The sequence below is a fragment of the Microcebus murinus genome, chromosome 29, assembly GCF_040939455.1.
Source record: "Microcebus murinus isolate Inina chromosome 29, M.murinus_Inina_mat1.0, whole genome shotgun sequence".
NCBI lineage: Eukaryota > Metazoa > Chordata > Mammalia > Primates > Cheirogaleidae > Microcebus > Microcebus murinus.
The window spans coordinates 3,066,368-3,093,705 of NC_134132.1; the positions used below are offsets into that span (position 1 = coordinate 3,066,368).

The 27,338-nt window shown below is 38.8% G+C and overlaps 1 protein-coding gene across 1 annotated transcript in view; it reads right to left on the minus strand.

The window, feature by feature from the left end:
* Positions 1-27,338, minus strand: part of MTTP (microsomal triglyceride transfer protein) — a 39,312-nt gene that overhangs the window by 9,699 nt on the left and 2,275 nt on the right. The window contains exons 2-12 of the mRNA XM_012738406.3: positions 23,631-23,818; positions 22,280-22,423; positions 17,095-17,202; positions 15,768-15,884; positions 15,345-15,484; positions 12,103-12,253; positions 9,478-9,635; positions 5,237-5,405; positions 4,217-4,324; positions 2,061-2,273; positions 734-945 (exon numbers count right to left, since the gene is read on the minus strand). Of these exons, the coding sequence (XP_012593860.3) occupies positions 734-945; positions 2,061-2,273; positions 4,217-4,324; positions 5,237-5,405; positions 9,478-9,635; positions 12,103-12,253; positions 15,345-15,484; positions 15,768-15,884; positions 17,095-17,202; positions 22,280-22,423; positions 23,631-23,818 (1,708 nt within the window). The remainder of the gene's footprint in view (positions 1-733; positions 946-2,060; positions 2,274-4,216; positions 4,325-5,236; positions 5,406-9,477; positions 9,636-12,102; positions 12,254-15,344; positions 15,485-15,767; positions 15,885-17,094; positions 17,203-22,279; positions 22,424-23,630; positions 23,819-27,338) is intronic.

Genomic DNA, 27,338 nt, shown 5'->3' on the forward strand with positions numbered 1-27,338 from the left:
TTTTCTCTTTATTTTCCACCCTTCTGACCTTTTTTTTACTTTTCTGCAAGGAATGCTCAAATATGATCTTTCCTGGGAGTAGGTTCTGCATGGAACTCGGGGAAACAGAAGTTCTTTCTCTGACCCTCTGATTCCAGTGAAGAAGAGCTTTGGGGGGGGCCACTCTGAAGAGCGACATCAGGGAATCTGGCAGGTGAGACTTGGGAACCGGAAGGAAGTTAACCCAGCAAGAGTGACTGAGAGAAGAAGTCTGCTGAGCGCACCCTTCAGATCTTGAATAGTCCTAAAATGCGGGCCACACCTGAAGTTTTGACTTAAATTTCAAATTCCTTGATTGTGATAAATGAGGTTTCAAAGATCCCCAGCACTTGGAACATTAACATGAAATACCATTTGGAAAGAACTTATATCATTTTGTTGTGCTACTTATAAAAATAGTCCTGTTGAAAGTGCAATTAGATTTTAAAACATTTGGTGCTATATATTTACCAGACTGAACAGGACACCCAGAGTAAAAATCACACCCATAGTTCCAAATCATAGTGCCAAGAGGAAGTTGTTTTATCTGGCTCACAAAATACCTTTTTTGTGAGAACTTCAGCACTCTTTGGTTTTATGCAACATAATCCGGAGTAATGAACACATCATTATCATTAGCTACGTGTGTAGCACGTCAATATACAAATAAACTTGAATCAGCAGAAAGACATGTGCAATGTATTAAATATTATACCTTGCAGGCATTTCAAAGCGTAAGATGTCTTGAACAAGGGCGAGCATGTATTTATTCATTTCTTTGGGCAGCTCCCCAATAGAAAGCAGGATGTTTTTCACTTCCATGTAGGATGGATTGTTATTTAAAATGACAGCGGCTGCAGTGGTACGCACGGTCTTCTCATGAATTTTACGATTCTGGTGGTATATCCTGTTCAAGGTCTTCTTCACCTGTTTGCAAGATGTTCAAACTTAGTGCACAACTTAGATTCTTAAAATTGACATTATAGCAAGAATAGCAAGTGTTCATAAAAATACACATGTGTTACTACATTTCCCAGGTTGCTTTGCAATTAAGTTGAGGCCATACGACTACTTCCTGCTAATGGACCCCGAACAGAATTGACGGGGATCACTTCTAGGCTGGGCCAGTTATGAGCTGGGGTGCTCTCTCCATCTCTGTATTCTGTGACTGCACTAAACTTAGGGCCACATATTCCCTTACCCACGTTAGGCAGAGCACGGCAAAGATTTATGACAAACTGCTGAGCTGTTGCAGTGTGTTCATCATTGCAGCATAGCCTGGTGTCACTTAGTAACTAATATGGAACTTTAAGGATATTACGTGGCAATGGGATCTCGGGAGGGATGGCTACATGAACTGGTATTTCCTTACAACGAAGTACCTCAGAATCTTACCTTCTTTTTTTTTTTTAATTAAAAGAGTTTTCTTAAGAGCAGTTTTAGGTCCACAGCCAAATTGAGAGGACAGTACAGAGATTTCCTGTGCACCCCATATTCCCAGACATGCACAACCTGCCCCGGTACCACCATTCTGCACCGCAGTGGTACATCTGTTACCTTTGATGAACCTACTTGACCCATCATTGTTGCCCAAAGTCCACAGGTTACCTTCGGATCTTTTTATTCTTAACAAACCGTTAACATCAAAGAGAATGTCCCAAAATAATTGCATTCGGTTGCAACAAATAGTTTCATTGGCTAGTAGCTTCGCCTAACAATATGCAACGTGTAGGGATCTATATACTAGGCATTTATAAATATTTCTTTAAGTTCCACTTCCCTATGCCTTTTTCTGTCTCCCTTAAATCATAGCGTTGCTTGTAGGGGTGTAGGAGTTGAGCTAGTCACCCAAGAACAAACTCGGAAAGGACACAGCCAGAGTTTATGCATAGGTCTGTCTTTCTCAAAAGACCTTTCTCAAAAGAGAGAGAGAGACTGGGAAAAAATAGAGCGACCTGAGAGGAGGTTGGATTTGGCTCATGTGCAGTTGTGCTTTTTTCCTCCTGTTAATGTTGCGAACATGCATGGGGATTTTTGTTTACCTCATCAGTTATGAAAGGGACGTCGTATCTCTGGAGAGCGGTGGTAGCAAGGTGGCTGACGGGCCCTTCTCCGGCTTCTGCATACTTCAGAAGAAGGGGGATGCCTTCTGGAAGCAGGGCATTCTTCAGAGCCAGCAGGTACATCGTGGTGTCCTCTTTCTTCTCTGTTTTTTCTAGTCCTCCCAAGATTAACTTCTTAGCTTCAACCACTGCCTAGAAGATCACAGACCTTAGACGTATGCATGACCATACATAAAATAAGACTTGGGCAAGGTTGGCTGTATTCTTGAGTCCAAGAAAACAATCTAAAGTTGTAGAAAGTTTTGCATTGGTTGCCTGAGGTACACAATGAAATAAAAGCAAACAAGTAAAGCTTGATAAAGATGTTGTGTTTTTTTAAAAAAATACATATATTAACACATTCTTAAGAAGCAATGAGTACCATTGATAACGGGCATATTTACTTCGGAACACATTCTAAATGTATACAGCCACTTTTTAATTCCTTTGTGATTGATTATTCAAGAAACTGACTGTGTCCTGGCGGAGTGGCCAAAAAAAAAAAAAAAAGAAAAGAAAAGAAAAGAAAAGAAAAGAAAAGAAAAGAAAAGAAAAAAATAAAGAAAGAAACTGCCCGTTCACTCAATTTCTAAAGCGACAATTAGATGGAGCCCTGGCATCACTGCACACCTTTTCTTAAGTGACAACGTGGGGGAAAGCCCTTGGAGCCTGGTCATAAGGTCTAGCCTTTTCAGACATTGTTGTATTTCTCCTAGCATGTCCTTCATTCCATACCATCATCTCATCACCTAAAAAGCTCTTCTAGATTAAGCTCAAATATTACTATTTTGGTGAAACCTTCCCCAGCACTTTCAAACAGAAAAAGTTGCAGCACCTTCTGTAGAGCACTTAGTTTATATTTCAATATTATTTACCTGTTTATATTTAATAAACAGACTAGGAGTTCTTTGAGGATGGTAGAATAGTTTATGCCTCTTTATATTAAATGATTAGCATCATGCCTAGCACAGAGTAGATACTCATGAATCTGAGTGGATCTTTTATATATGGGTTTTGTCTTTAGCCAAGATATTTAATATGTGAAATTCTGGAGTAAATCAGCTACTCAAATAATTATGGAAATTGAAAAATATAAGAAGTATGGTTCTGTAATATAAAAATAAAACTTAATTTTATTTCTGTCAGAATTGAATAAGCTGATATTAAATGTTAAGGCCACTGTTTTTTAATAATCTTTTTCATACTTAATGTATATCCCAGTTATGGCTTGCCTCTTTTGAAACTATTTGGTTTCAAGAATGTTTTCCCTATTGTTTTTAATTGCAAGCACTTACTTAGTAAGCACAATAATATAGTGATGTCTTTCGGAGGTAGAAAAAAGTGCTGACTGGAAACTGGCTATATAATAAACATGGACAGAACAAAGACTATTTTTTTATATACTTAGTATCTTTAATCTATTTGCATTATAGAATGATGGGCTGTTTTAGATATTAATTGATTTAGATTTTCTGGATTTAGTTATACTTACAAAGTGAGTGTTTTTGCTTTTTTTTCTTTTTAATGAGAAAGATGTAAAAATTGACAGTCCACTCAGGCAAGTAGAGAAGCTTCGAGAAAATGAAATTAAAATGAAAATATAAAGTTCTAAATGGTTAGAAATAACTCGATTCCCACCATCAAAACTCGAAACTTCAAACCTTCCTTACTATAGACAAAGTTCTGCTCTAGGAGGTAGACTTAGAGTCTGATATTTTTCTGAAAACAAGAACTATACCATGCACACCATTTAAAAGTGAGCAAATAGTGGGCACTCAATAAATGTATATTAGTAGGCAGGTGAAGGTACTATTTGTTTTTTAGCATTATCTATGTACCAGGAACCAATGTAAGCAACTGGTGCTGAACAGAACCAAGACTGATTTCTACAGAGGACCTACATTCTAATGGGAAACAGAAATAAATAATAAACATGATAAGCAAATGAACTGTAAAGTATGCTATATGGCAAACATTGCTATGCAGATCGGGAAAGCAGGATAAGGTAAGGGGATGAGGCATGCAGCTGGCAACATAGCGAGTATCAGATAGCATGATGTGGATCAATGGAACACAAAACATGGATGTGCACTTACTTTGAGTTTGCAACCTTCATTCTGACACAGCTTCCTGACAAGGGCCCCAATGACGATCATAACAGTTTCTCTGATGTCATTGCTCCCAAAGGAGCCTTTGAACTTACTCTGTTAGCCAACAGGGAGAAAATAGGTTACCAAGATATGTAAATATTTCCAAGAAACACTTTTAGTTAAGTAATAAAGTAACCAATACAGACTGAGGAAATGTTTTTATGTTTCTAGATTGCAAACTCAGAATTTTGCTTTTGAGACACTTACAAATTCACTGTCTAGCTTTGAATTGAAGAGTTAATAGAACGTCCCTCATTTCAGGTATTTTTAACCCGGGGAAGTCTATGAACTTATTATGGCTTGGATTCATTGGGTTAATGAACAAAGAAAAAAAGCTTGTAAAATTTTATGTATGGGTGAAGAGGGGTTTCATCACTTTTTTCAGATTCTTAACAGGCCCATTTTCCAAAAAGATTATGAGCTATTCCTCTACACCATAGGCAGATAAATGCACTTAAAAAAAAAAAAAAAAAAAGTCTTAGGTCCAAGAGAAGTCTAGCTTTTGTTTTCAATATAAATTTTTTAATATCAGAAGAATTGTACCTCTTCCATCTAGGTGTATGAAATACCATGAAGATTTCTGAAGGTTCTGAAGGTTCTTTGTTAAAACAAATCTTTTAGAATTGATTATTGAAGTATAACCTAGAGTTCTCCTCCCTGAAATTTTGTCCTATGCCACATAATACGATAGGTGAATATGATCTTTAAATTTCCATATAGATTATACTATTTGATGATATTACAAAGAAGACACTAAGTGAAATAATTTGCTGTGCAGTTAATAATTAATGGATGGAAAGTAGTCCAGTAGATTTGAATGCGAATACTCAGGAGTCTCTAGCAGGCAGCTTTCGTTCTGATCTCAGCAACTTTATAACAATTACTGCTCACACTCCTAGGAGGGTTTGTTGTTTGTTTGTTTTAGCAGCTGAGAGTCCTTGTTTGCCCAGTGCCCACGTGACTTACAATGAGGGCTCTGAGCAGTTCTTCGTTGGGATGAGAGGCAAATCCACAGGCGTAGAGGAAGCGCTCCTGGAGGATGACACTACTGTCACTTTTGAAATCCAAAAAGTCCAGAATGGCTTCTAACGAGTCCGGCGTCTGGGCAGAGGTGACTGCGTCCACCAGCTGAGGTCTATAAAAACAGGCATAATTATGGATAGCAATGCTTAGGGTGCTTAAAGAATTCTTTAAAATCTCTATCATTCACAAGCTCTCCATTGTTTTGAGTTTCCTAAAGAATTGAATTGTTTTTATTTGAACAAAGGGAAAATGATTAAGGCTTTCTAAAAAAGATCCTTCATTTTATTTTAAACATCTCCTTAACTCCCCTCTCTCGCTCAAACAATGTATACTCAGAATACGCAAACTAATTTTACTATATTAACCTAAGCCAAATATAATTTGGAGATTTATAAACAAAAATTATATAAATAGTATTATATATTAGGTTCAAATTCTTTACTATGTGAGTAATAACTAAAAGTCATAGTCTCTAAAATTTATTCTCTTCTTCTATCTTTGCAAGTATCATATTTTGCAAATGCCTAATTAAACTAAAGCAGTATTATTTGATGGAAAGATGGGAAATCCTTTTAACTTTCATTTATATCCGAGGGAAAAGGTTTTGCTCTTTTTTTTTATTTGTTTATTTTTTCAAAAGTAAAAAACACCATAGCATAGTTCTATGTTCAACCACAATGAATATGTGGGAGCAGAATATACCTCCGCAGGAAAATTCTAGTTACAGATGCTGGTCATTAAAAAATCTGTGTTTGGTTGAGTCTGGGATAGTAAAATTTCTGAAACTAGTTGTTATACTAATGAACGTATATATGTAAATATTATATACCACATCCATATAAACACGTCAGACATGTACTAAGCACATTATACTAAGGACTTTATACTTTTAAAAAAATAATGTACTTGCACTTTATCATTTTGATCCTAACAAAAACCTAGTGAGTGAAGCAGAGACAAAAAGATAAAATACTTATCAAGTGTCTATCGTGCACTAGAAATCTTAGGTGTGCAACCTTTCTTTAGATTTTTAGATTCTTCATCTGGAAAATGTGGCTAAATATAGTATTTACCTCAGGATTGTTGGGAGGATTAAATTACACAATCTAATTAAAACATTTAGAAGAGTACTTGGCATATAGCAAGTCGTTAATAAATATTAGCTGTTATTAATACTGCCACTTCACTGAACCCACTGAATATTCCTGTGATTTAATACTAGCATTCCCCTTCACATGTTAGGAAATAGATTCAGGATACTGAGTCACTTGTTGAAGGTCACATAGCTAGTAAATGACGTTGCTGGGATTAGAAGTTAGGTTTTTGTGCCTATGGAGTTCATGGTCTTTTTTTTTTTTTTTTTTTTTTTTGAGACAGAGTCTCGCTTCGTTGCCCAGGCTAGAGTGAGTGCCGTGGCGTCAGCCTAGCTCACAGCAACCTCAGACTCCTGGGCTCGAGCGATCCTTCTGCCTCAGCCTCCCGAGTAGCTGGGACTACAGGCATGCGCCACCATGCCCGGCTAATTTTTTATATATATATCAGTTGGCCAATTAATTTCTTTCTATTTATAGTAGAGACGGGGTCTCGCTCTTGCTCAGGCTGGTTTTGAACTCCTGACCTTGAGCAATCCGCCCGCCTCGGCCTCCCAAGAGCTAGGATTACAGGCGTGAGCCACAGCGCCCGGCCGAGTTCATGGTCTTTTAAGTACATTGGTGTCTCCCAAAGTGTTTTTCATGTAACAATAGTCCTACAAAATGTTTTTTGAAAAAGGGTTTTCAAGTTCATGTATGTTTAGGAAATATTCAACAAAATTTATAAGGAATATTATATGTTATCATATTGAAGATCCTGAAAATTTCTGCAGCAAAGAGAATGATTTAATTTTTTTTACCTAGTGTTTTCCAAACTCAGTTGCTCACAGAATCTCTTGCTTTTAGCATTCCTGTTAGTATCCTGCAAATGGCAGGATGCAGAATATAGGCTCTTTGGGAAATGTTACATTCTACTACCCTGCCTTTCACCATCCTACAATAAATAACTGGAATTCTTATCCCTATTTTACAGATGTTGAAACTGAGGCCCAGAGAAGTTAATTATAAATGACTTTCTTAAAGGTTATACTGCCTTTGGAAGGCAGAATTTAAAAGTAGATCTGATTTTAGTTCATTCTAGTATCCTTTCTATTACATTATGTTACATGTGTGTTATATATGCTATGGTACAATATTGTGTAAATAATCAGATTTAGAAAGCACTTCATGCAGTCATTCAAATTATTGCCGCTTTAAGATTTTTAGGATACAGATAATGCTAAGGTGTAGTGTAATCTCTATTCTAAATTAATATCTAATATTTACACTTTTATTCTCAGTGTTTCTGGCTTTGATATTAAGACAAGTCATTCTACCAATATATTTTAAAGTTTTATGATAAAAACAGAGCCTAAGAACTTATGATTTTGCATATCTTTCTTTTTTTAGTTGAAAAACAATTTTTTTTTGAAACAGGGTCTTGCTGTGTCGCCCTGGCTAGAGTATAGTGGCATCATCATAGCTCACTGGAACCTTAAACTCCTGGGCTCAAGCGATCTTCCTGCCTCACCAGTAGCTGGGACTACAGGCATGCACCATTGCACCTGGCTAATTTTTATGTTTTTTATACAGATAGAGTCTCTTGCTCAGGCTGGTCTCAAACTCCTGATCTCAAGCAATCCTCCTGCCTCAGCCTCTCGAAGTGCTCAGATTACAGATGTGAGCCACCAAGCCTGGCCTGATTTTGCATATCTTTTAATGTCAGTTTAAATATTTATTTTTGAAGACAGTGACCAACTGTGGTTAGTCATATGGAATGCCTATTAATTTTCACATGTCCGCAAGGCAAGTAAATACATATAATCCAGAATAAACACACTTCTAGAAGAAAGCTGAATTTGCCTTCTCTTGGGGAATTTAGTCCTTTGAACTCAGTGACGGCTGCTGCTGCTCTGTATGTGTACGTCTGTGTGTGTGTGTGTGTACGTGTGTATGTGTACGTGTGTGAGTGTGTGTGTGTAACTTGGCCAATTTCTACTTTTTACTATGCTAATGCCTAGTTTCCACTGTTTGTCAAATGAATGGAGCCATGCTGTATATCACCAATTAGGATAATTGGCATCATACAACTGAATTTATATTTATAGACAAACTCTGTATTACAGACTGAAAAAAACCTGTTATTTTCAGACAAAGTGGAGTTGAGGATTAAGTCAACTCTCTTTATTACACATGTAAAATGAATCACACTTTCACCAAATAGTAAATAACATGTGGATTTCTTTTCTCTAGATTCTTTTGGCTGTTTTCCTCAGTTCTCAATTTTCTATATAAAACGTGGCTTCAGTTGGCTTTTTCATGACATCATGCTTTTCAACTAAAGAAGTCATACCTCTTTTGTTTGTTTTGATGTTTTAATCAACTCTCATCTTTTCAAGTGTAAATTAGTAACTGGGGAACACAATTTCAGGAACAGCGTGGAGCACAGGCAGCAGGTGTCATGGCAAAGCCTTCCCCTGTCTCCGGACCGATCTAGTCTTGATGGAAACTCATAAACACAACAGAACACTCATTCTGAGTCACTGCTGAAAACCTGCTATTGTATTTCTGGTCAAGTGACGGTTATGTTACTGCACTGTGCATAACCGTTGGATGAAAATGTAGAACAGCAATATAACTGATCTGGAGGCAGGGCAGTTGGTTTAAAAGGGGTCTATTTTGCTTAATAGAAAACATCCTCTCCAGGCCGGGCGCGGTGGCTCACGCCTGTAATCCTAGCTCTCTGGGAGGCCGAGGCGGGCGGATTGCTCGAGGTCAGGAGTTCAAAACCAGCCTGAGCAAGAGCGAGACCCCCGTCTCTACTATAAATAGAAAGAAATTAATTGGCCAACTAATATATACAAAAAATTAGCCGGGCATGGTGGTGAATGCCTGTAGTCCCAGCTACTTGGGAGGCTGAGGCAGGAGGATTGCTTGAGCCCAGGAGTTTGAGGTTGCTGTGAGCGAGGCTGACGCCACGGCACTCACTCTAGCCTGGGCAACAAAGCGAGACTCTGTCTCAAAAACAAAAACAAAAACAAAAACAAAAACAAAAACATCCTCCCCAAAATATTTTCCAGACAGATAGCCCCAGACAAAGATTGGGAAACTTACAGCACTTCCTTGTTTTCTGTCCTCAGGACTTGAAGGATCTCTTCTTTCTTTGCAGTTCTGAGATGCTGAACGAAGGCCAGGAAGTTTCTGACGGCCTGAGCCTTGGAGAGGCTGGCAGGCTGCAGGTCCTTCCTGATGGACTGCCAGTGCTCCAGGAGCTGCAAGACACAGCTGCAGGCTCACGGCCGTTCCCAACTCTCAACGTCGCATTTACAAAAGGTGTTCTCCCCAGAAGCAAAATGCTCCTTGTGGCTGAAGCAAAAGAGCTTTTTTTGCATTTCACCTCAGTAGACCTGATGGCTCCCTTCCCATGTCACACTGCCGGGACTCCCAGAAGCCAGCTGACCCTGTGGACCACTCCTCTGCAGGAGGATCCGTGCTGCCTATCCGAGTTTAGCTTGAAGAGCCTTGGGCGATAATTAACTGGCTTCGGGGCAGAAAGGTCATCCCATGGCTACACCAAGGGAATCACAGCTGAGGCCAGGCTGTGACCACCACAGTGAAATTGTGCAGAATGTTAATCAACAGCGGGACATTTTGGAGGAAAAAATAATCAGAACTGCTAGAGAATTGCATCAGCTTTCTAACTAACCTGCACCGCACTGAAGATCAATTTTTCTAATAGTTTGAGCTTTCTATTCTATTCTTTATTGTATTGTTTGTGTGACATTCAATGTTTTATTATTGCTGACTTCTGTCTGAATTGTCCATTGCTGATATCTATGTTTAGTAGAGCAGTATTTGGATAAAGGTAATTTTCACAAAGTTATCCTACTGTGGTTTTAAAAATAGTAAATGGTTCTAATTAATGGTGTCTCTTGGCTTTCAAGCAAACTAAAGAACTTATTTTTCATAGTTTACTACTTTCACCCTAGTTTTACAGAATGTATTAAATTCTATCAGTGACACTCAACTTTCTAACTCTGCAGTAATCAGCATGCTGCCAGTTTTTTGTTTTGTTTTGTTTTGTTTTTTTGAGACAGAGTCTCACTTTGTTGTCCAGGCTAGAGTGAGTGCCGTGGCGTCAGCCTCGGTCACAGCAACCTCAAACTCCTGGGCTCAGGCGATCCTCCTGTCTCAGCCACGCAAGTAGCTGGGACCACAGGCATGCGCCACCATGCCTGGCTAATTTTTTGTATATATGTTTTTAGTTGTCCAATTAATTTCTTTCTATTTTTAGTAGAGACGGGGTCTTGCTCAGGCTGGTTTTGAACTCCTGACCTCGAGCAATCTGCCCGCCTTGGCCTCCCAGAGTGCTAGGATTACAGGTGTGAGCCACCGCGCCCGGCCCAGTTTTTAAATTATTCATTACTTCTAATAAGCAATAGACACTTATTTTTCTCTTTTTCAAATTCCTTTTAGCTATCTAATCTTAAGAGAATATTCCCAAGCAAAATTCAAACTGTACTTAGCTAAAGATTTACTGTGTCATTTCTGAAGGCCAAGAGCATATCAATGTGTACTCAAATTTTTTTGCTTTAAAGAGCTGCAATTGACATTATACTGAATTTGGTAAAGCAAATTTCTCAATGACATAAACCCTTCCTACTATAATCAAGAAATAAGTTTTGAAAGTCTTAGATGGTTCATAATGTTTAATAACTATTGGAGGGGGAGAAATTAATAGTCTATGGCATAAGAAAAGATTACTTTCATTAGTCACTTTCCTAAATAATTTCCATCTTATATGACATTAGAAAATTACATTGGAACATTAAATGATATATGGAAGAAGAACAAATAAAAGAAGAAACAAAAGTTTAAAAATGATTTTGTGTTTCAAATGCTTTGCTTTTCCTTTAATTCAATTTTAGAAATGAATAAGGAATTACTGTCTGGCACTGTAAGAAAATTATGATGTTACTTTTTTATGATTTCACTTTCCTAAATGCCAGTCACCTGTGGGGTAAGAGCACCTTCTGAGAGCTTTGCTCTCCTGACAAGAATAAATATTAGAAATTATTAGAAATTAGAATTAAATATTAGAAAATACTGAACTCTAAAGTCACTTATGTGACTTCAATATATCACAACTGATCCATGAAATAAATAACATTTCTCTTTGTTGGCTTAAAAATGTTACAAGATAATCTGCACTTTGTCCTAAGGATGGGCTATCTCATTTCTGGCTGTAATAGTAAGAAGAGGTTGGAATATGGCAAAGAAGTGTTTTCTAATTTGGTCAGAAAACTTGGCATCCCTTGCTAGTCCCCGGAGCAATACTCAGAACACGGAGGTCAGTAAAGTGTCCCCCGTGTGGACAAATCAACATTAAGTGACAGAACATTCAGGACTCAGCCTCTGCCCATATTCTTGACACCATCTGCGTCTCCCTAGCTTCATTATTCCCTTCAGCCTTCCTGAACTTGAGGTGCAGCTTTTGGAAGGCTGCCCTTCGGTCATAACGTTTTTTGTTGGACGTGCATGGATGGTGATTATCTGTTAATCACTGTTGTGTTCTGCACCTTCTCAGGTGCATGTTGCATGACTATTGTCATCCTAACTCCACGGTGGCTGGTGGTTCTATGGAAACTTTCTTCACAGAATAAGCTGATGCTTTCATTGGAGAACAAAAGGAAAGCAGAGTTCTAAGCCATGCTTAGCCCCACACTTGTCCATACTCACAGAAGGGCACCCTTTGCACTCGCGCTGGAAGACCTGCCCCACGACGGGAAGGGCCGTGTACTTGGAATCGACGGCTCTGACCACGGCCGCCGCCTGCTTGCCAGACCTCAGCCTCGGGCCGGCGTCTGTCGTCTTCAGCTCCAGCCTCTGCCTGTGTCACACACAGGAGCACTCTTGTGAGTGAGCGAAACACTAACCGCTGTTCTCTGGGCAAACAGGACACTAATTCATGCCAGTTGTGTACAGCCGTGTCTTTCGAACTGGGGTATCTCCTGAGCTAACTGGACCCTCGAGACAATTACGAAGGCTTCCTGGAGCAACCATTTTAGTCAAAGATTTGAAAATTTCGGTGTGGATTTTCAAAATATTATAACAAGAGAACACAGAGAAGAAAAATTGCCGGGATGTCAGCTCTTTTGAATTGAGCCCGGCTTTCTGAACACGGGATCGTCAATATAACCATGTGGCACTTGTTAACCAAGGCAGGGCAAAAAGCTTATTTTCCAAAAATAGTCTCAATAATAGAACCTTGTCTTCCAGAACCTTGTCTCTCTGCAATCAAAAGGTGGGGTCTATATCCATCACCTTGAGCCTGGGTGGGCCCCTGGGGCTGCCCCCACTAATGGAGGGCGGTGTAAGTGACTCTATGTGATCTCTAAGGCTGTGTCTTCAGAGGGGACTCAGCTGTCCTTGGTCACACTAGCAGCACGTGTGCCTGTGGAGCCTTGAGCTGCCGTGTAAGAAGTCCGGCTGCCTGAAGCCACGTGGACGTAGAGAGAGAAGCAGGGGCAAGCTCAGTTATTTGGCTCTCCCCGGCTGAAGCACCACATATATGAGCAGAGCAACCTCCGCATAATTCCAGCCCTAGCCAGTGGCTACACCTGCGTAACAGGTGCCCAGCAAGGCCAAGGCAAGCCCTCAAGCTATGAGAGCGAATAGTGCCATCACTGTTGTCTTTTACACCACTGAATTTGGGGTGGTTTGTTGTACAGCATGGAAACCTGATAGGTCTCATAAGCAATTTAAAATATGTATTTTATGTGAAAATATAAGCAAACAGTATGGATGTAAGTGTGAAGTACAATGCAAACTTCTACTCCAGATGAGAGTCCAATAAAATTTCAAGTATTTATGATTTGAGACCCTTCTCCCAAGATTTTGCATCCATTTGGTTCTGACACAAAGAAGAGATGTTTGAGAAGCAACAGCATAAATTATAACACACTCACTGCAAGAAAATGTTTTGTTCTGAGTTAAAATCTGAAAATAAGATCTCTTTGATTTGAAATTTCAGTTCTTAATCCTGTTAGGACTATTCCGACAAGAGAAATGGTCTCACATTGAATAAAAAAGCCTTAAATATTTAAGCTTTATAAATCACATACAAATTCTATCACCTCTCTTTACTAGGGAACCTTTTATGTTTTTTAACAACAGTAATTTTAAGACCTAAAGAGAAAAGGCAAATGCTTTTTAACCTTAACGTTGAAAATAATTGACAGAGAAGTTAGAAACTAGAATTAGAAACTAGATAAATCAAATAGTTTGTCTTATAAAATTTAAATTCTATTCAATAAATAATAGATTTGAAATGAAATTTTATTAACAAACAGTAAGCATTTACTATGCATCATGTATTGTAGATGTGAAACATGAAGATGAATAAGTTATAAAGATGAATAAAATAAAGATGATAAAAATAAAGATGAATAAGTTATAATCACTGTTTTCAAGGAGCTCACAGCCAAAATTAGGAAGCACAATATATACAGTCTCCAGTAAAACACATACTTTCATTGGTTAAAGATAAAGAAAATAAAATTAGTTAAAATAACATAATAAAAGATTAAAAATATTTTTTAAAATATTAAAAAAAAACAATATATACAGTCATGTGCCACATAATGACATTTCAGTCAATGACAGACCGCATATACTACTGTGGTCCCATTAGATTACAATGGAGCTGGAAAATTCCTTTGCCTAGTGACATGACAGTCGTCATGACGTCATAGCCCAACACGTTACTCCCACGTCTCTGGTGATGCTGCTGTGAACAAGCCCGCTGCAGTTGCCAGGCATATAAAAGTGTAGTATATACAATTATGTGCACCACATAACAGTTGATAATAATAAATTCCTGGTTTATATATTTACTATATTACACTTGTTATCAATATTTCAGAGTGTACTTCTACTTATATATAAAAAAAGTTAACTGTAAAAACAGCCTCAGGCAGGTTCTTCAGGAGGTTTCCAGAAGAAGGCATTGTTGTTGCAGGAGATGACAGCTCCATGCTTGTTATTGCCCCTGAAGACCTTCCCGTGGGACAAGATGTGGAGGGGGAAGGCAGTGGTATTGGTGACCCTAGTCCTGTGTGGGCCTGGGCTAATGTGTGTGTCTGTGTCTTAGTTTTTAACAAGAAAATTGAAAAGATTAAAAAAAAAAAGACACAGAAAAAAGCTTACAGAATAAAGATATAAAGAAAGAAAATATTTTTGTACAGCTGTACAATCAATGTTTGTGTTTTAGGCTAGGGGCTATGACAAGAGTCGAAAAGTTAAAAAAATTAAAAAGTTTATAAAATAAAATGGTTACAGTAAGCTGAGGTTAATTTATTACTTAAGAAATATAAATTATTTTTATTTGCCATATTCTACTGACATGAAAAAAATTAGAAAAATTCCTTTTATAAGTTTAGTGTAGTGTAAGTATACAGTGTTTATAAAGCAAACAGTAGCTAGTGTACAGTAATGTCCCAGGCCTTCGTGTGAACTCACCACTCACTCACCACTCACCCACAGCAACTTTCAGTCCTGTAAGCTCCATTTAAGGTAAGTATCCTATACAGGTGTACCTATACAGTACACCTATACAGTACATATTTTTACTGCACATTTTTCCATGTGTAGATATGCTTAGATATACAAATACTTACCATTGTGTTACAATTACCGACAGTACTCACTGTAGTAACCTGTTGTACAGGTTTGTAGCCTAGGAGCAGTAGCCAAGGTCTGTAGCAGGCTGTGCCATGTAGGTTTGTGTAAATGCACTCTATGATGTTCCAACAATAATGAAGTTGCTTAATGACACATTTGTCAGAAGGTACTCCCATTGTTTAACAATGCATGGCTATATACACACACATACATACACCCACCTCTATTAATATTTATAAACCCAGTATAATAATATAACAAAGACTAGCAAAGAAATTAAAAATTGCAGCATATCTTACTTTGATACTATTTTCCCGGTAATGGTTTGTAGGAAATTCAGCCCAAAACTGTGTGTTTCTTCTGCAAGCACAGCTATGACGAAGCTGTCTTCTATCTTATAGGTGGTGGTGGATGAGGCTTTGGAACTGACACCCAAGACCTAAATAAATAAATAGTCGTTTTTGTAACAAGGAATCAGCTTTTTAATCTTTGAATGGAGTCAAATAACAAATCATCAGTCTACAAAGAAGTTACACCCTTCCCCCATCACCCACCTCTACAATGTATTTAAACAAGTCTATTCCTTTTTTATATGTGAACTATAGCCTAAACTAAAAATATGTTTCCAAATTACATTGCTACTTTATTTTTCTCTTATTTTAAATTAATCTCTACAAAATGGAATTATTTGAATGCCCCAAAGAAAGTGATATCGATCATACCTGATTTGGGATTGTAAATCCAGACCTTGCTATTTTGCATGAATCCAGGGCCTTAATTTTGATCACTTTGTCTTGATGAGCCTGGTAGGTCACTTTACAATCCCCAGAGATGTCTACCTAAAAAGAAAGGCAAAAACATAACGCTTGGAAGTCCTCTCGGATTGTTTGATTTCCAGTGGGAAGTGGCTTGAAAATTGAGATCTCAAAAAACGCATCAGGGACTGCCTATCTTACCAGCACGACAAGACAAAAAGACAAGAAGAACTCAAGGGTTCCTGTAGCATGTAGATTCTTTCCTATTCTCTTTGGTTGAGTCTTACTAGTGCCTTCTTGTTTCGTCACTTCCGAAATAACGTGGAATTTCCTACTTCTCTGCGTGTCTCGTGAGAACAGGACAAATGCCCCAGCCCTAACTGAACCCTCAGGCCAGTGGATAATCATGTGGCAAGGGGAGTGGAGAGTTGACACTGTATCTAGACTCTGTGTGTGTATGTGTGTGACTCTGTGTGTGTGTCACTTTCGCAAGCTGAGTACGACTAGAAATTCTTAAAATCCTTTGGGATTAATTCAACTCGTTATTAGTCACATAAACAATTTGAGTTTAGGCAAATGTGTCCCCATACAGACCCTGCTGAGCTTCTCTGAGCTTCCCCTGGGCCCCTGCCTGCACCACGCCTGCTCTCTCTCCCAGCAAGCTGACCAACATTCTTCTGGCCGCGCCCTGCTACCAAGTGTTCTCACCCACGCAGGGCTGGCCGAATTCAGACTAGGAAACTTGGGCTCCAGGCTTCATTCCAGGTGTGATACTGGGGGATCCATTTAACTTCTCTAACTTAACCTCAGTTTCTTTGTAAAATGAAGGGGATTGGGATAGACCAGTAATTCCCCACATTGACCATGCATCCAAATAATCCATGAACACCATTCTAATAGATATGCTCAGGTCCTCCTTAATACAATGAATCAGAATCCGTGGAGTGAATACAGGGAATCTACACTTTTAATAAGCTCCCCATGGTACAGTGGTGCACAGCCATGTCTGGGAATCGGTGGAATGATCCTCAAGGTTCTTCGCATATCTAACATTCAGTTATTCTGAAAGTCCCCTTACCATCACAGATTCTTATTCTCTTTACACTGTATTTAAATGACAAAACATGGAGGTAAATGGCAATTGTTTCATGTGCAAATGACCACAGGTGACCCAAGTCACCTTTTCTGAGCATTATCATAGCAGTAACTCTTCTACTGAATTTCTACATGTAGAAATCCTTATAAGCCTTGCTGACAGGTAAGATGCGGAATCCTTAAGAATATTGGCAAGTACCTCACTGGTGGTTCCAGAAGTTAACTGGGTCTGAAATAGGCTAGCCAGGCCCCTCTTGAGATTTTCTATGGCCACTGGTTCATTTTGATAGGAGTAAAACTCTTTGATCTAGGGAGAAAAAAAGGAGAAACACAAATGAAGCAAACATACATCATTTATCAGATGTGGCAGGCAGGTTCAGATTCTCACCCCTGTTAATTCTGGGGGAAATAGATCTGCTACTCCTAAGTTGGGGTTTCCTTTTTGTGAAAAGAAGCTCTGTAAGTTTCTAAGAAGCTGGCCCATCAGAGCTTGAAGTTTATGGAGACATGATGCTGCTGAACATTATGGGCGTTGAAGAGGGAAGGGAAGAGCACGGACAGGGGCTGGGATCTCTGTGAAAACAGAAAGGATTGCCCAAAGAAGAGAAATCAGAAATATCTTCTTTGAACATGCCATCAGGTTTTGTCCTGGTGACCCTGCTTGAAACAAAAACTAACCAAGGTGTTAAATAGCAGCAAATCCGAAAGTTCTTGGAAGAGAATGGCAATCACCACCCCGAGACTCCTGAGATGGCACAACTTTTATAGGCTATCACAAGGGCATGGCCATAGGCCCACGGTCAAAATCTCACAGGGCCAATGTTGGCTTGGCCTCCAGACCATTCCTGTTGGTCCTGGGTAAAAAGAGATGCAGAGGTTGGAAGATTTGAGGTCGCGATTGCTACTGCTGCATAACCTGCCCGGGCACTGCTGTGAGATTCCCTTTGGGAGGCAGAGAAAAGAGGTTGGAATGAGAAGGGTGACCACGATTTGGCAGCACTAGTAAATGGCTTAGCTTTGTTTTATCATCTTTGCCATTTATAGACACAGGGATGAGAACAGTGTCTTCTACCATTTTGATAATTTAACCCATGTTTAAGAAACAGGATAAAAGTACAAAGAGAATTTTCTGGAAAGTAGTCTGATGTTTTTCACCCTGTATTGGCTCCAAACACGTCACACAATTTAGAAATGGAGGATAGATATATCATCTCTGCAAAAGTTCCCAGGGTCTATGATAATTATAGTTAAGCATTTCTATCAGAAATATCCTGAATGCCTTCCTATTCCTCCTTAAGACAAACCATGACTTGTCAAGTAAAGCTCAGCAATTATGCAATAAATCCAACTGATACCAATCTGAATAATTCAGCCTACGTAAAAAGTCTCTCATACTTTCGAAGAGAAGAGCTTGCCAGAACTATCCAAGCAAGTTGCCTCAAATCTCTTTTTACCTCCTGTGTATGCTCTGCCTACTGATGAATTTACTTTATCTGGCAATCAATTTTAGTCCTTACACTGGATGAACCTATAAATGTTGGAAGACTGTGTGTCCCTATCAAAAAGGAACTGGCATAGTGACCTCAGTGTCTGAAAATCCACAGTATCATGTTCTCAAACAAATCACTGGCCATGTCCCGGCCTTGAGCCTGAGTTTATGATGTTCTGTTTTGTAAAGTGGATCTTCTTTAAAAATCACAGTGCAATTTCCTTTTCAAATGTCTGGTAGTAGGTATCATGACTATCAGAAGTTCATAACTGGGTTGTTTGAGCTCGAAACAGTCAAAGGGACTCACTGGGTGACAAAGGACACACCTGTGGCCCATATCCTTTTGTTCTGAGTCTTAAATACTTTAGAAAGCAAGCTCCACTAAGTGGGAAGAATACTGTACTGTCATGATTAGCTCACTTTTCTTCTAGGCTACAAAATGGGCCTGTTTATTTATAAACCTTTCCCTAAAATTTCAGGAAACCCAGTTCTCAGATTTACTGTTTAGACTATGCACAAGGTTAAGTGCTCTGTTATTACTGACACACTTCTATGAATCCAGTTTTGATCTTGACCTCTGGATTCCTCAGAAAATCGCGTTAGAGACATTTTTTTTCCTGGTAGGCTGAACGATAGATATAAACTGTGAGACACAAAGAAAAAATTTTTTTTCATTCCTTCTGTTAGTTACTATTGTTTCCATAGAACCAGACAAGTGAACAAATCTCCTTCTTTTGTATGACTGCTACTTCTGGGGCCCAAATTCTGTTTCTTCAGATTAGAGCAGACTAATAAGATCAGAGTGAAGATAGCGCTGGTATCATCCCAGCTGAGTGTCAAAATGGTTTAATCGAGCTGGCTTGTGATCATTAAACAGTAATAATAATATAAAATCAGAATTTTGCAGTTCAATCCACATGGCTGTCATAGTAATAATCTGAAATTTCTTCCTTCACAACAGGAACTGAGTAAGTTTTATTTTGCATATTTTTTCTTGGGAAGAAGATGCCTCTCTATATATGTTCCTCCACTTTATGCAGTTTTTAGAAATAAGAGAAGACAAAATTCCGTTAACTGCCCAAACAGCAAAATAAATAAAAAAGATCCTAGCAAACAGGGGTTAGTCATTATATCTTTGATATCTATCTAAGACAGAGCATAGCTAGGAAATGGCACATTGAAAAACAAGTAAGGAAATACATAGAACAAACTTGAAAGCTTTTGATGTTTCCCATTTCTTGTGGAGGTTCACTGTATGCACAGAAGCTATGCTGCCTGATTTCGAGAGCAAATCAATGCTCAGAAACAACGAAAAGTAAAGTGATGGCTCAGCAGCCACGTGGTTACATTAATCTACACAGAGGGCCAAAACCAGAAATGGAAATCCAATGATCATCCAGTTAATTGGATTAGCATTTCAGGCTACAAAAGAATCCATGCTATAACTTGAGGCATCTTTTGCTTGTCAGTGTTAATCAACTTAACCATATAACTGTCACGTTTCCAACTTAATTTATGATTTGCAGACAAAACTAGAGTCATGCCCAAACACTTACGCAGAGATGACTGGGCATGGAGCAAAGAAGATGTGCAATGAATGTGTATCTGAGTATTTGGATGGTCTCTCTCTTATTAAGTGAATGTGGGAATTTCAAATAGGGAAGGGGGAGGGGAGACCTCTGCGAGGACAAAAAGTGCATGCAATGAACATCCTTGGAATCAGAAATTTCACAGAGCAAAACTTAATTTGAGCACGAGGTAGAAAATGCCCTCTAAGGAAACAGACCATCAGCCCTTACCCTGCCCTGCCTTTCACAGTTAGCGGAACTGATAGTTTAATGATCTTTCTGACAGTTATGCGGCTGAAACTTCCACTTGGCTTCTTATTCTCCAGAGTCAAGTTTTTTCCAACGAGTACGTTATTGGGTAATCGAGAGATACGATGATGTACTTTAACCTGTGCTTATAGGAAATCATCACAAATCATAGCTCCTCTGAACTGGGCCATTGGAGTCACTGAAATCGTGAGGTGGCAGTTTCCTCCCAGCCTTTGACCAGTGGGGGTACGGAGTTCTTTCATGGGTGTAACAAGACTTCGTACTCAGCTGCTACCAGAGGAGCCATAAAATGATGGGCTGTCATTAAGATTATAAATACAATTGATATTTTATGGACTCAAGTCTTGCCACATTGGAAGTGCAGAGAGGAAAATAGCATTTCATGTCGTTAACAAAGTTGAGCCACTTGCAAACTGAGTGAGTCAACAGATGCCACGATGTAATGAAGGGGTCCCACAGACAACCAAAAGGCAGGCACGTTCCCAGAACTTTCCAGAAAGAAGATAGCAGAACACAGAGGTTTGAGCACAGACTCTGTTTCAAATCCCAGCTCCATCACTTGCCAGTTGTGTGACTACAGGCAAGTTTCCCAACTTTTCTTAACTTTAGTTCTTCAGCTATCACAAGAGGATGATAAAGTAGCCCCTGCTTCCCAGGGCTGTTAAGAGGATAAGAGACAATTCATGTCATGCCTTCAGTTAGTGCCTGGCACACGGTAAGTGCCTAGCACATTTTAGCAATTATTAAGTAAACAATAAGCAAAACAATAAGCATGGTGCACCAAGGGGTAGAAAGGCATGGAGGTGGTGGGGAGTGGCTGGAATATAAAGAGGAATGGGGATTGTGTCCAAAACCCATAATCTAACAGTGAACAGAAATGACCAGACAGAAAGCGTAAGGGTCATGAGTGAGCTACGATGTGCTGAGTGTTCTGAGGAGTTACGGCCACTTTCAGCTGGCCGGAAGGGTGTGAACTTTATGAAAGAAAGGCCCTGTGAGCAAAGTCTGAAACATGGTAAGAGTTTCGACAAGTGGAGAAGGAAGAGAAAGCATTCTTAAAGACAGTGATTCATATTTGGTTGTAGGAGAGGTGATGGCATAAGGTTTCTTCTGGTGAGTCCCTTTTAAGTACTACTGTATATAAAAATGTCCATCACAATTAGCAATATAGAGGTCTGAAATGTCTATTTTAAAGTGTGTATTTTCATCTTTATTTTGAATCTAGAAAGTTTAATTTTAGAGATGTGCAGAGTTATAACTATACTGTTCCCTTTCTGTTTTCCTGCTTTGGTTCCTAAAATTAAACTCTCCTCTTTACTGAGGCATTTTTATGTATGACAACAGAATACATGTAATTTCATAAACCCCCATATGTAATGGCTAATAATTCACTGATCATAATTGCTTCTTAATTCTAAAATACATTAAGACCATTTTAATAGAATCAAACTATAAGTAATATACACTTACAGAAATTTTGAGCTGATTTCCAAATGGATATTATATAAAGTATTCATTCATTATTTTAATATTTAAAATGCTTTTCCATGTCAGAGTTTTAAAATAATCTCTAACCACTTCTTGAAAAAAATCAACTTTATCTTAAACTTGTCATGCCCTTTCAAAAACTTCAACTTTGTACTTTAGCCAGATATTGATATACTCACAAATAAATATTACTAATCTAAATTATTAATATATTATTTCATTCTCATAATTTGTGTGCTTTCCTGAATTTATCCAATTATGCTGTGATGATTTACTGTATTATACTATCTTTGTAATTCTTCCATAAGAAATGCACCTTTTAATAATACCTCATCAATAAATAAATATTTGGTTCTACTTACAAAGATTTTCACAAAAATAGAAAACATAAATTTGTTAGTAGATATGAGGGATTCAGGGCATTGATTTACTTTGGAAACATAATAAGAAGATATGCTTATTCATTCTTGAAAAAAATTCCACATGATCACCCCAAAATAACATCTATTGAAGAGAAGAAAAATATGAACTTGGAAAAAAAAGATGTGGGACCCCCAAAATCCTTTTACCTTTCCGTGGACTAGATGAAGGAGCACAGGTCTTTGTAGAGCTTCCAAGTTTTCCTTCCCTATGATTTTAGGTGGACTTTTTCCTTTGAAGATGCTCTTCTCTCCTCTCTGCTGATTCACATTTTCAACACGTACATCCTTTATCTGGAGTCATAGAAAGAAATTTATTAAAACATTTTCTGTCTATCTTCATCAGAGTCTTTTAAAAAATAAAATGGTAAAGGAGCAGGCAGGGTTGGCCCTCATTTCTTCTGTCATTTTTCAATTCATGATTTATAGGAACTTGAAACTCACTTTAAAACAATGGAGAGGGTATTAAAAAATTAGATTTTTGAGGAAGGCAATAATATTGATACTTAAAGAATTCTGTGACTTCAGTCTTACAATAACTGTGACTTTTAGATCATTATCACTCTGCGTGTTCGTTTGTTTTGTATGGTTGTTCTCTGCCTGATCACCTCACTTCCTGTTCCATTAGTTTGAGAAGATTCTTGCCCCACCCTACTTCATCTGAAAATTTAAAAGTAAGCCTAGACCACCTAATTACTGAATAATGAGGTATGTGATGTTCTATTGACAAATGCTCACTGATCAAAGTTGGAAAACACAACAGCTTTAAAGACATCCAGAAAAGCAAAGACCATTGGTAAATCTATTGGTAAATATATTGCAATGACAGCTCATTATAAAGGACATCAGCAACTGCTAGTTCCAAGTATTTGGTTCTGTGTCCCTGTTTCACACTTACAGGTAGAAAAATAACCAACTTTATGTTCTTGAGAAGCAAATATGGAATCACCATATATTAAAATTGGAAAAGGCCCCGTTGGCCTCTCTTCTCAACACATAAATCTAAACCATTGTAATTGTCCAATCGCTGTCATGCAGGAGAGGACATGGTTCCTTCCTCCAGAAGAATACAGAATAGGTTGACTCCCTTATTGGCGATTCCACCTGTTAGATCGAGGAACTCAGGCACCTCTTAATCTACCTCCTCTTTCGGTGATCCCAGTCATTTTTCACATGACCTGGATTCTGGACTCCTCACTGCCAGAATATTTTGAATGGATTTTGGCTTAATGTCCCTAGTAATATGATAAGTAAAATTGGACATCATACCCCAGTTGCTCACCAGGGTATGCCTTCTACTGCCTGCTTCAACAATTCGGAAAGACCAGCTCACTTTGGATCAGCAAAAACTTCAAAATTGTGGATCTGTTTATTTTAGTGATAGACAACAAACTAAATGGATATCTAACTAAGAACACGAAACAAGTGCTATCCAAGGGTCCACTTCCCAAAGACTTCGCTGACATCTGATCTGGGTGGTTTTCTGGTAGAAAATGCGCACCGTGATTTGGATCAGTTGGTCATCGTCACCATCAGGATTCCTCCACAGTAAGACAACGTCCACACCGGATGAAAGTCGGTAGCCCACGCTGTCCTGCAGTTTTCCTTTACCTCGATCGAGAAAAACTTCAGTGGAGTATGTGAGCTTGTACAGCCGGTCATTATTTAATGAGAGACCAGTTGTGTGACCTGCATAAAGATAGTCACACAAGTTAAGTTTTCATTGCATAACACCTGTCAGGCCGGGGACTTGCTCAGTGGGAGGTTAGGAAATATTTGCTGAGTAAAAGAGAGTTTCACTTCTCCATATGCTGAAATCATTGGCTTGAAAACCACAAACAAATAAACAAACAAATAAGCTCCCATTTCAGAAAACTTTAGTTTGTATTCATGATCAATTCAGACTATCTAAATATTACCCCGGTTGAACAATAGAATATGTTTTAAAGAAATGCTGTTGTATTGCTTTTTAATTATGTGAATAAGATTCTAAGTAGAGGACCTACCAGAAATTGCTTTATAAATTTAATAAGAGCCACTTATAAGTATCATATTATTTAAATGCAAACAAATCAATGCCAAAGTAATTTCAAAGGTTAGAAGGCAGTTCTTTAATTTGGATATTTTTGATACTTAAGAAATACCCTTTCAGTGTAATTTACTCTATTAATGGAATTAGCAAATTTTGAGTACAAAGGTACCTCTCAGGGCTACACATATGTAAACTTAAATTAGCTGTGCCTGAGTAAAATGATGTAGTGTTACTACATAAAATCTTAGTACTGGCTAAAATTTGGCAGGTGCAATTTAATATCAAATCGTATGCAAGTCAGTGCTGTGAGCCAAGAAAATTGATATATGGATGAGTTCACACACTTTCCAATTCAGTTTAACGTATCCCAAGGAAACATAAAGAACCAAGTAATTCCTAGAGGTGACTTGAAGTTTATGGTCCTATAACTCTTTTTGTATGTCTTCTACCAATGGCTTCAGGAGACAGTAAAAAACGATTTCAGGTCACCTTTCCTGAATGTTAACCAAGTTGCATTGCCCAGTGAATTTAACAGGCAATGGTAACTTTTTCTCCCTCAGAAAATACACCTATCTGGAGGAGGTTGGGGTGACTAGACCAGAAGTGAAGCAGCTGAGAAAGGAAGTAAAAATATTTTTAAAAATATGCCCCCAAAATTAAGAAAACCTCTGAGAAGTCTTTGCCATCTATGCAGCGACAACCTGTTCCACTGTCTCCGTCACCCACTACAGCACTCACTGCCCAGAGGGAAAATGGTCAAGCTATCTCGTCTGTGAGTTACATCCTCACAAAACCCAGTGGGGTAGGCGGAATCATCCGTCTCATTTTGTAGGTGAAGAGACTTAGGGGCACAGAGTTTATATAATCTACCCAACGTCATCCAGGTCATGGAGATATTATGTGAACCCAGGCTGCCTGGCCCTAAAGATGGTGCTCTCAGCTTTACTATAGGCCTCTGAAACTTTCGGTTGCCTTCCATTCCTGAGGAGCAAGCTAGGAGTTCATTCATTCATTCATTCATTCATTCCACAAGGATGTACTTAGAGCCTGCTGGGAGGTAGGCACTTTTTTAGACACTGGGGCTGTACCAGCTGACACGTTTTGACTTTCATGGACTTTACATTTAAATGAAAGGGAGATGGGCAATTTAAAAAATAAGTCTACAAGCAAATTACACAGTATGTTAGAAGTGATAATGAAGAAAACTGAAACAGGAAAGGGGATGGACATGCTAGAGGAAAGACCTCCATGAGAAGTTGACCCTTGGCAAAGGCTTGGGCTGGCCACACGATGTCTGTGGCAAGCGCTGCCCCTCCCCCAACCCCTCCCAAGAGACTGGCGACTGCAAAGTCGCAGCAGGGCTAGTGCAGGTGAGAGAGCAGAGCAGCAGGGAGGCCAGAGGGCCGGAATTGAATGAGTGAAGGGCAGAGCAGAAGGAGACGAGGTCAAATAGGTATCTACACGTGGCAGGGAGACTTGGGCAGTTTGAGTGAGATGGGAATCCACCAGAGAGTTTTGGGTGATGAAGTTGCATGATTTGACAAAGCTTCAAAGAAAGGGGACACGGATTTTAACAGAAATAAAGAGGAGCGAGGAGAAAGGAGTGTGCAAGGAAGTATCCAAAGGTGAATATACACAAAACAGGCAGGGCCTGAGGTCTGAGACAGAGAAGCCAGGACAGCCAGGGACCACGAAGGAGATGAAGTCTGGGAGCCCCATTCCAGCCTCCCCGGCTCCCGCTTTGCTGCATTTTAACGGAGCCTCTGCAGCGGGTTCAAACACTGGCTTGCTGGTCAGACAAGGTGTTTAGGGGAGTCAAATTCCATGGAGGGCATCAAGGGAATACACGGGGTCTTATCTAATCCTCACAGCAATTCCGAAAGGTGAGCATTATAGAACAGCTGATAGGCACTGCCTCCAAGATCAACACAACAGAGCAAATAGGACACAGAATTGCATGTTTAAGTTTACTGAAATCCAAGTTTTGTGGACTCCATGAAGGTGTCTTTTGATTAAAATAACTGAAAATTTGTAGGCAGGTAGCTTTTCTTAAGTTCCAAAGCTTTCTAAACTATCGTGTTGTTCATTTTCTTCTTCTTTTTACTTTACTGGTCAAAAGAATATGAGAAAGAAACTATACTAGTCATATACTTGACTATGACTTAGGAGTGATAAAACACCTAAGAACCCGTAAGAACACTTGTTCTCCCAAAACTGTTTCCTACTTTTCAACAGGAGAGACAGCCTAACATGATTCAAATAAGTGATTGTGCTATACAGTGTTGTCTCTGCTATCCTTTCTTCTTTGGTAGGTATTTCTCTGTGTGTGTTATGCAGAGATCTGGCATGTTCCATGTGGGGGCATGTGCCAGTGCTGACTGAATTTCTTTTCTAGGGTATTGTTCTTCAGAGTATGCATAATGGCATTATTTTTTTGAAACTGGTGATAGATAAAACCAAAAGAGAGAGAAATTTTAGCCAAAAAGTAGTCAGCACCTCTTCTATTTGCCCCTTCAAGTGCATTTAGAATTTTAAGTGACTTAAAAGCAACAAAACTCTTACTTTTGAATCTTTTAGAAATATTTTTAAATCCTCATTTATCAAACCTACATGAGTATGATAGCACTGTTGATCGGCTTATGCAAGAAGACAAAGCAGAGATAAATTGGAGGTTTGAGGTGTGCAGTAGTGATAAGGGTGGTAGGTAATGGAGTTTAAGAATTCAACAGAAACTATAAGTTCAGAAAAGTAAACCAGGAGAATGAAGGGGGAGGGGAATAATTGTAAGATAATTAAGGTAAATGGACTGAAAAGTAAAGGGAGGGCCAGGAATTGAGAGAAAGACTAGAAATGAAGAAACCCTTCAGGTTTAGAGGTGACAAAATTAAATAGAAAGTAAAAGTATTATACAAAGAAAACCCAAAGAAAGTACTGAAAATAGACCCCACCATTGCAAAGTATAATTAAGAAATAGAAGAGAAAACTTGAGTCTTGAGAAAGTTCACACTCAGCAAATCATATAGACCCTCTTCCATCCTAATCATAACCCACCTCTTCCATTCTCTTCACTTCCAACCTGCCCACAACATCCACCCCGATCAGAGGATCTCCTAAAGAGTTGCACTGGCCATTTACATTAGAGATGACTTTTGAGGCGATACATGGGACCCCAAAATT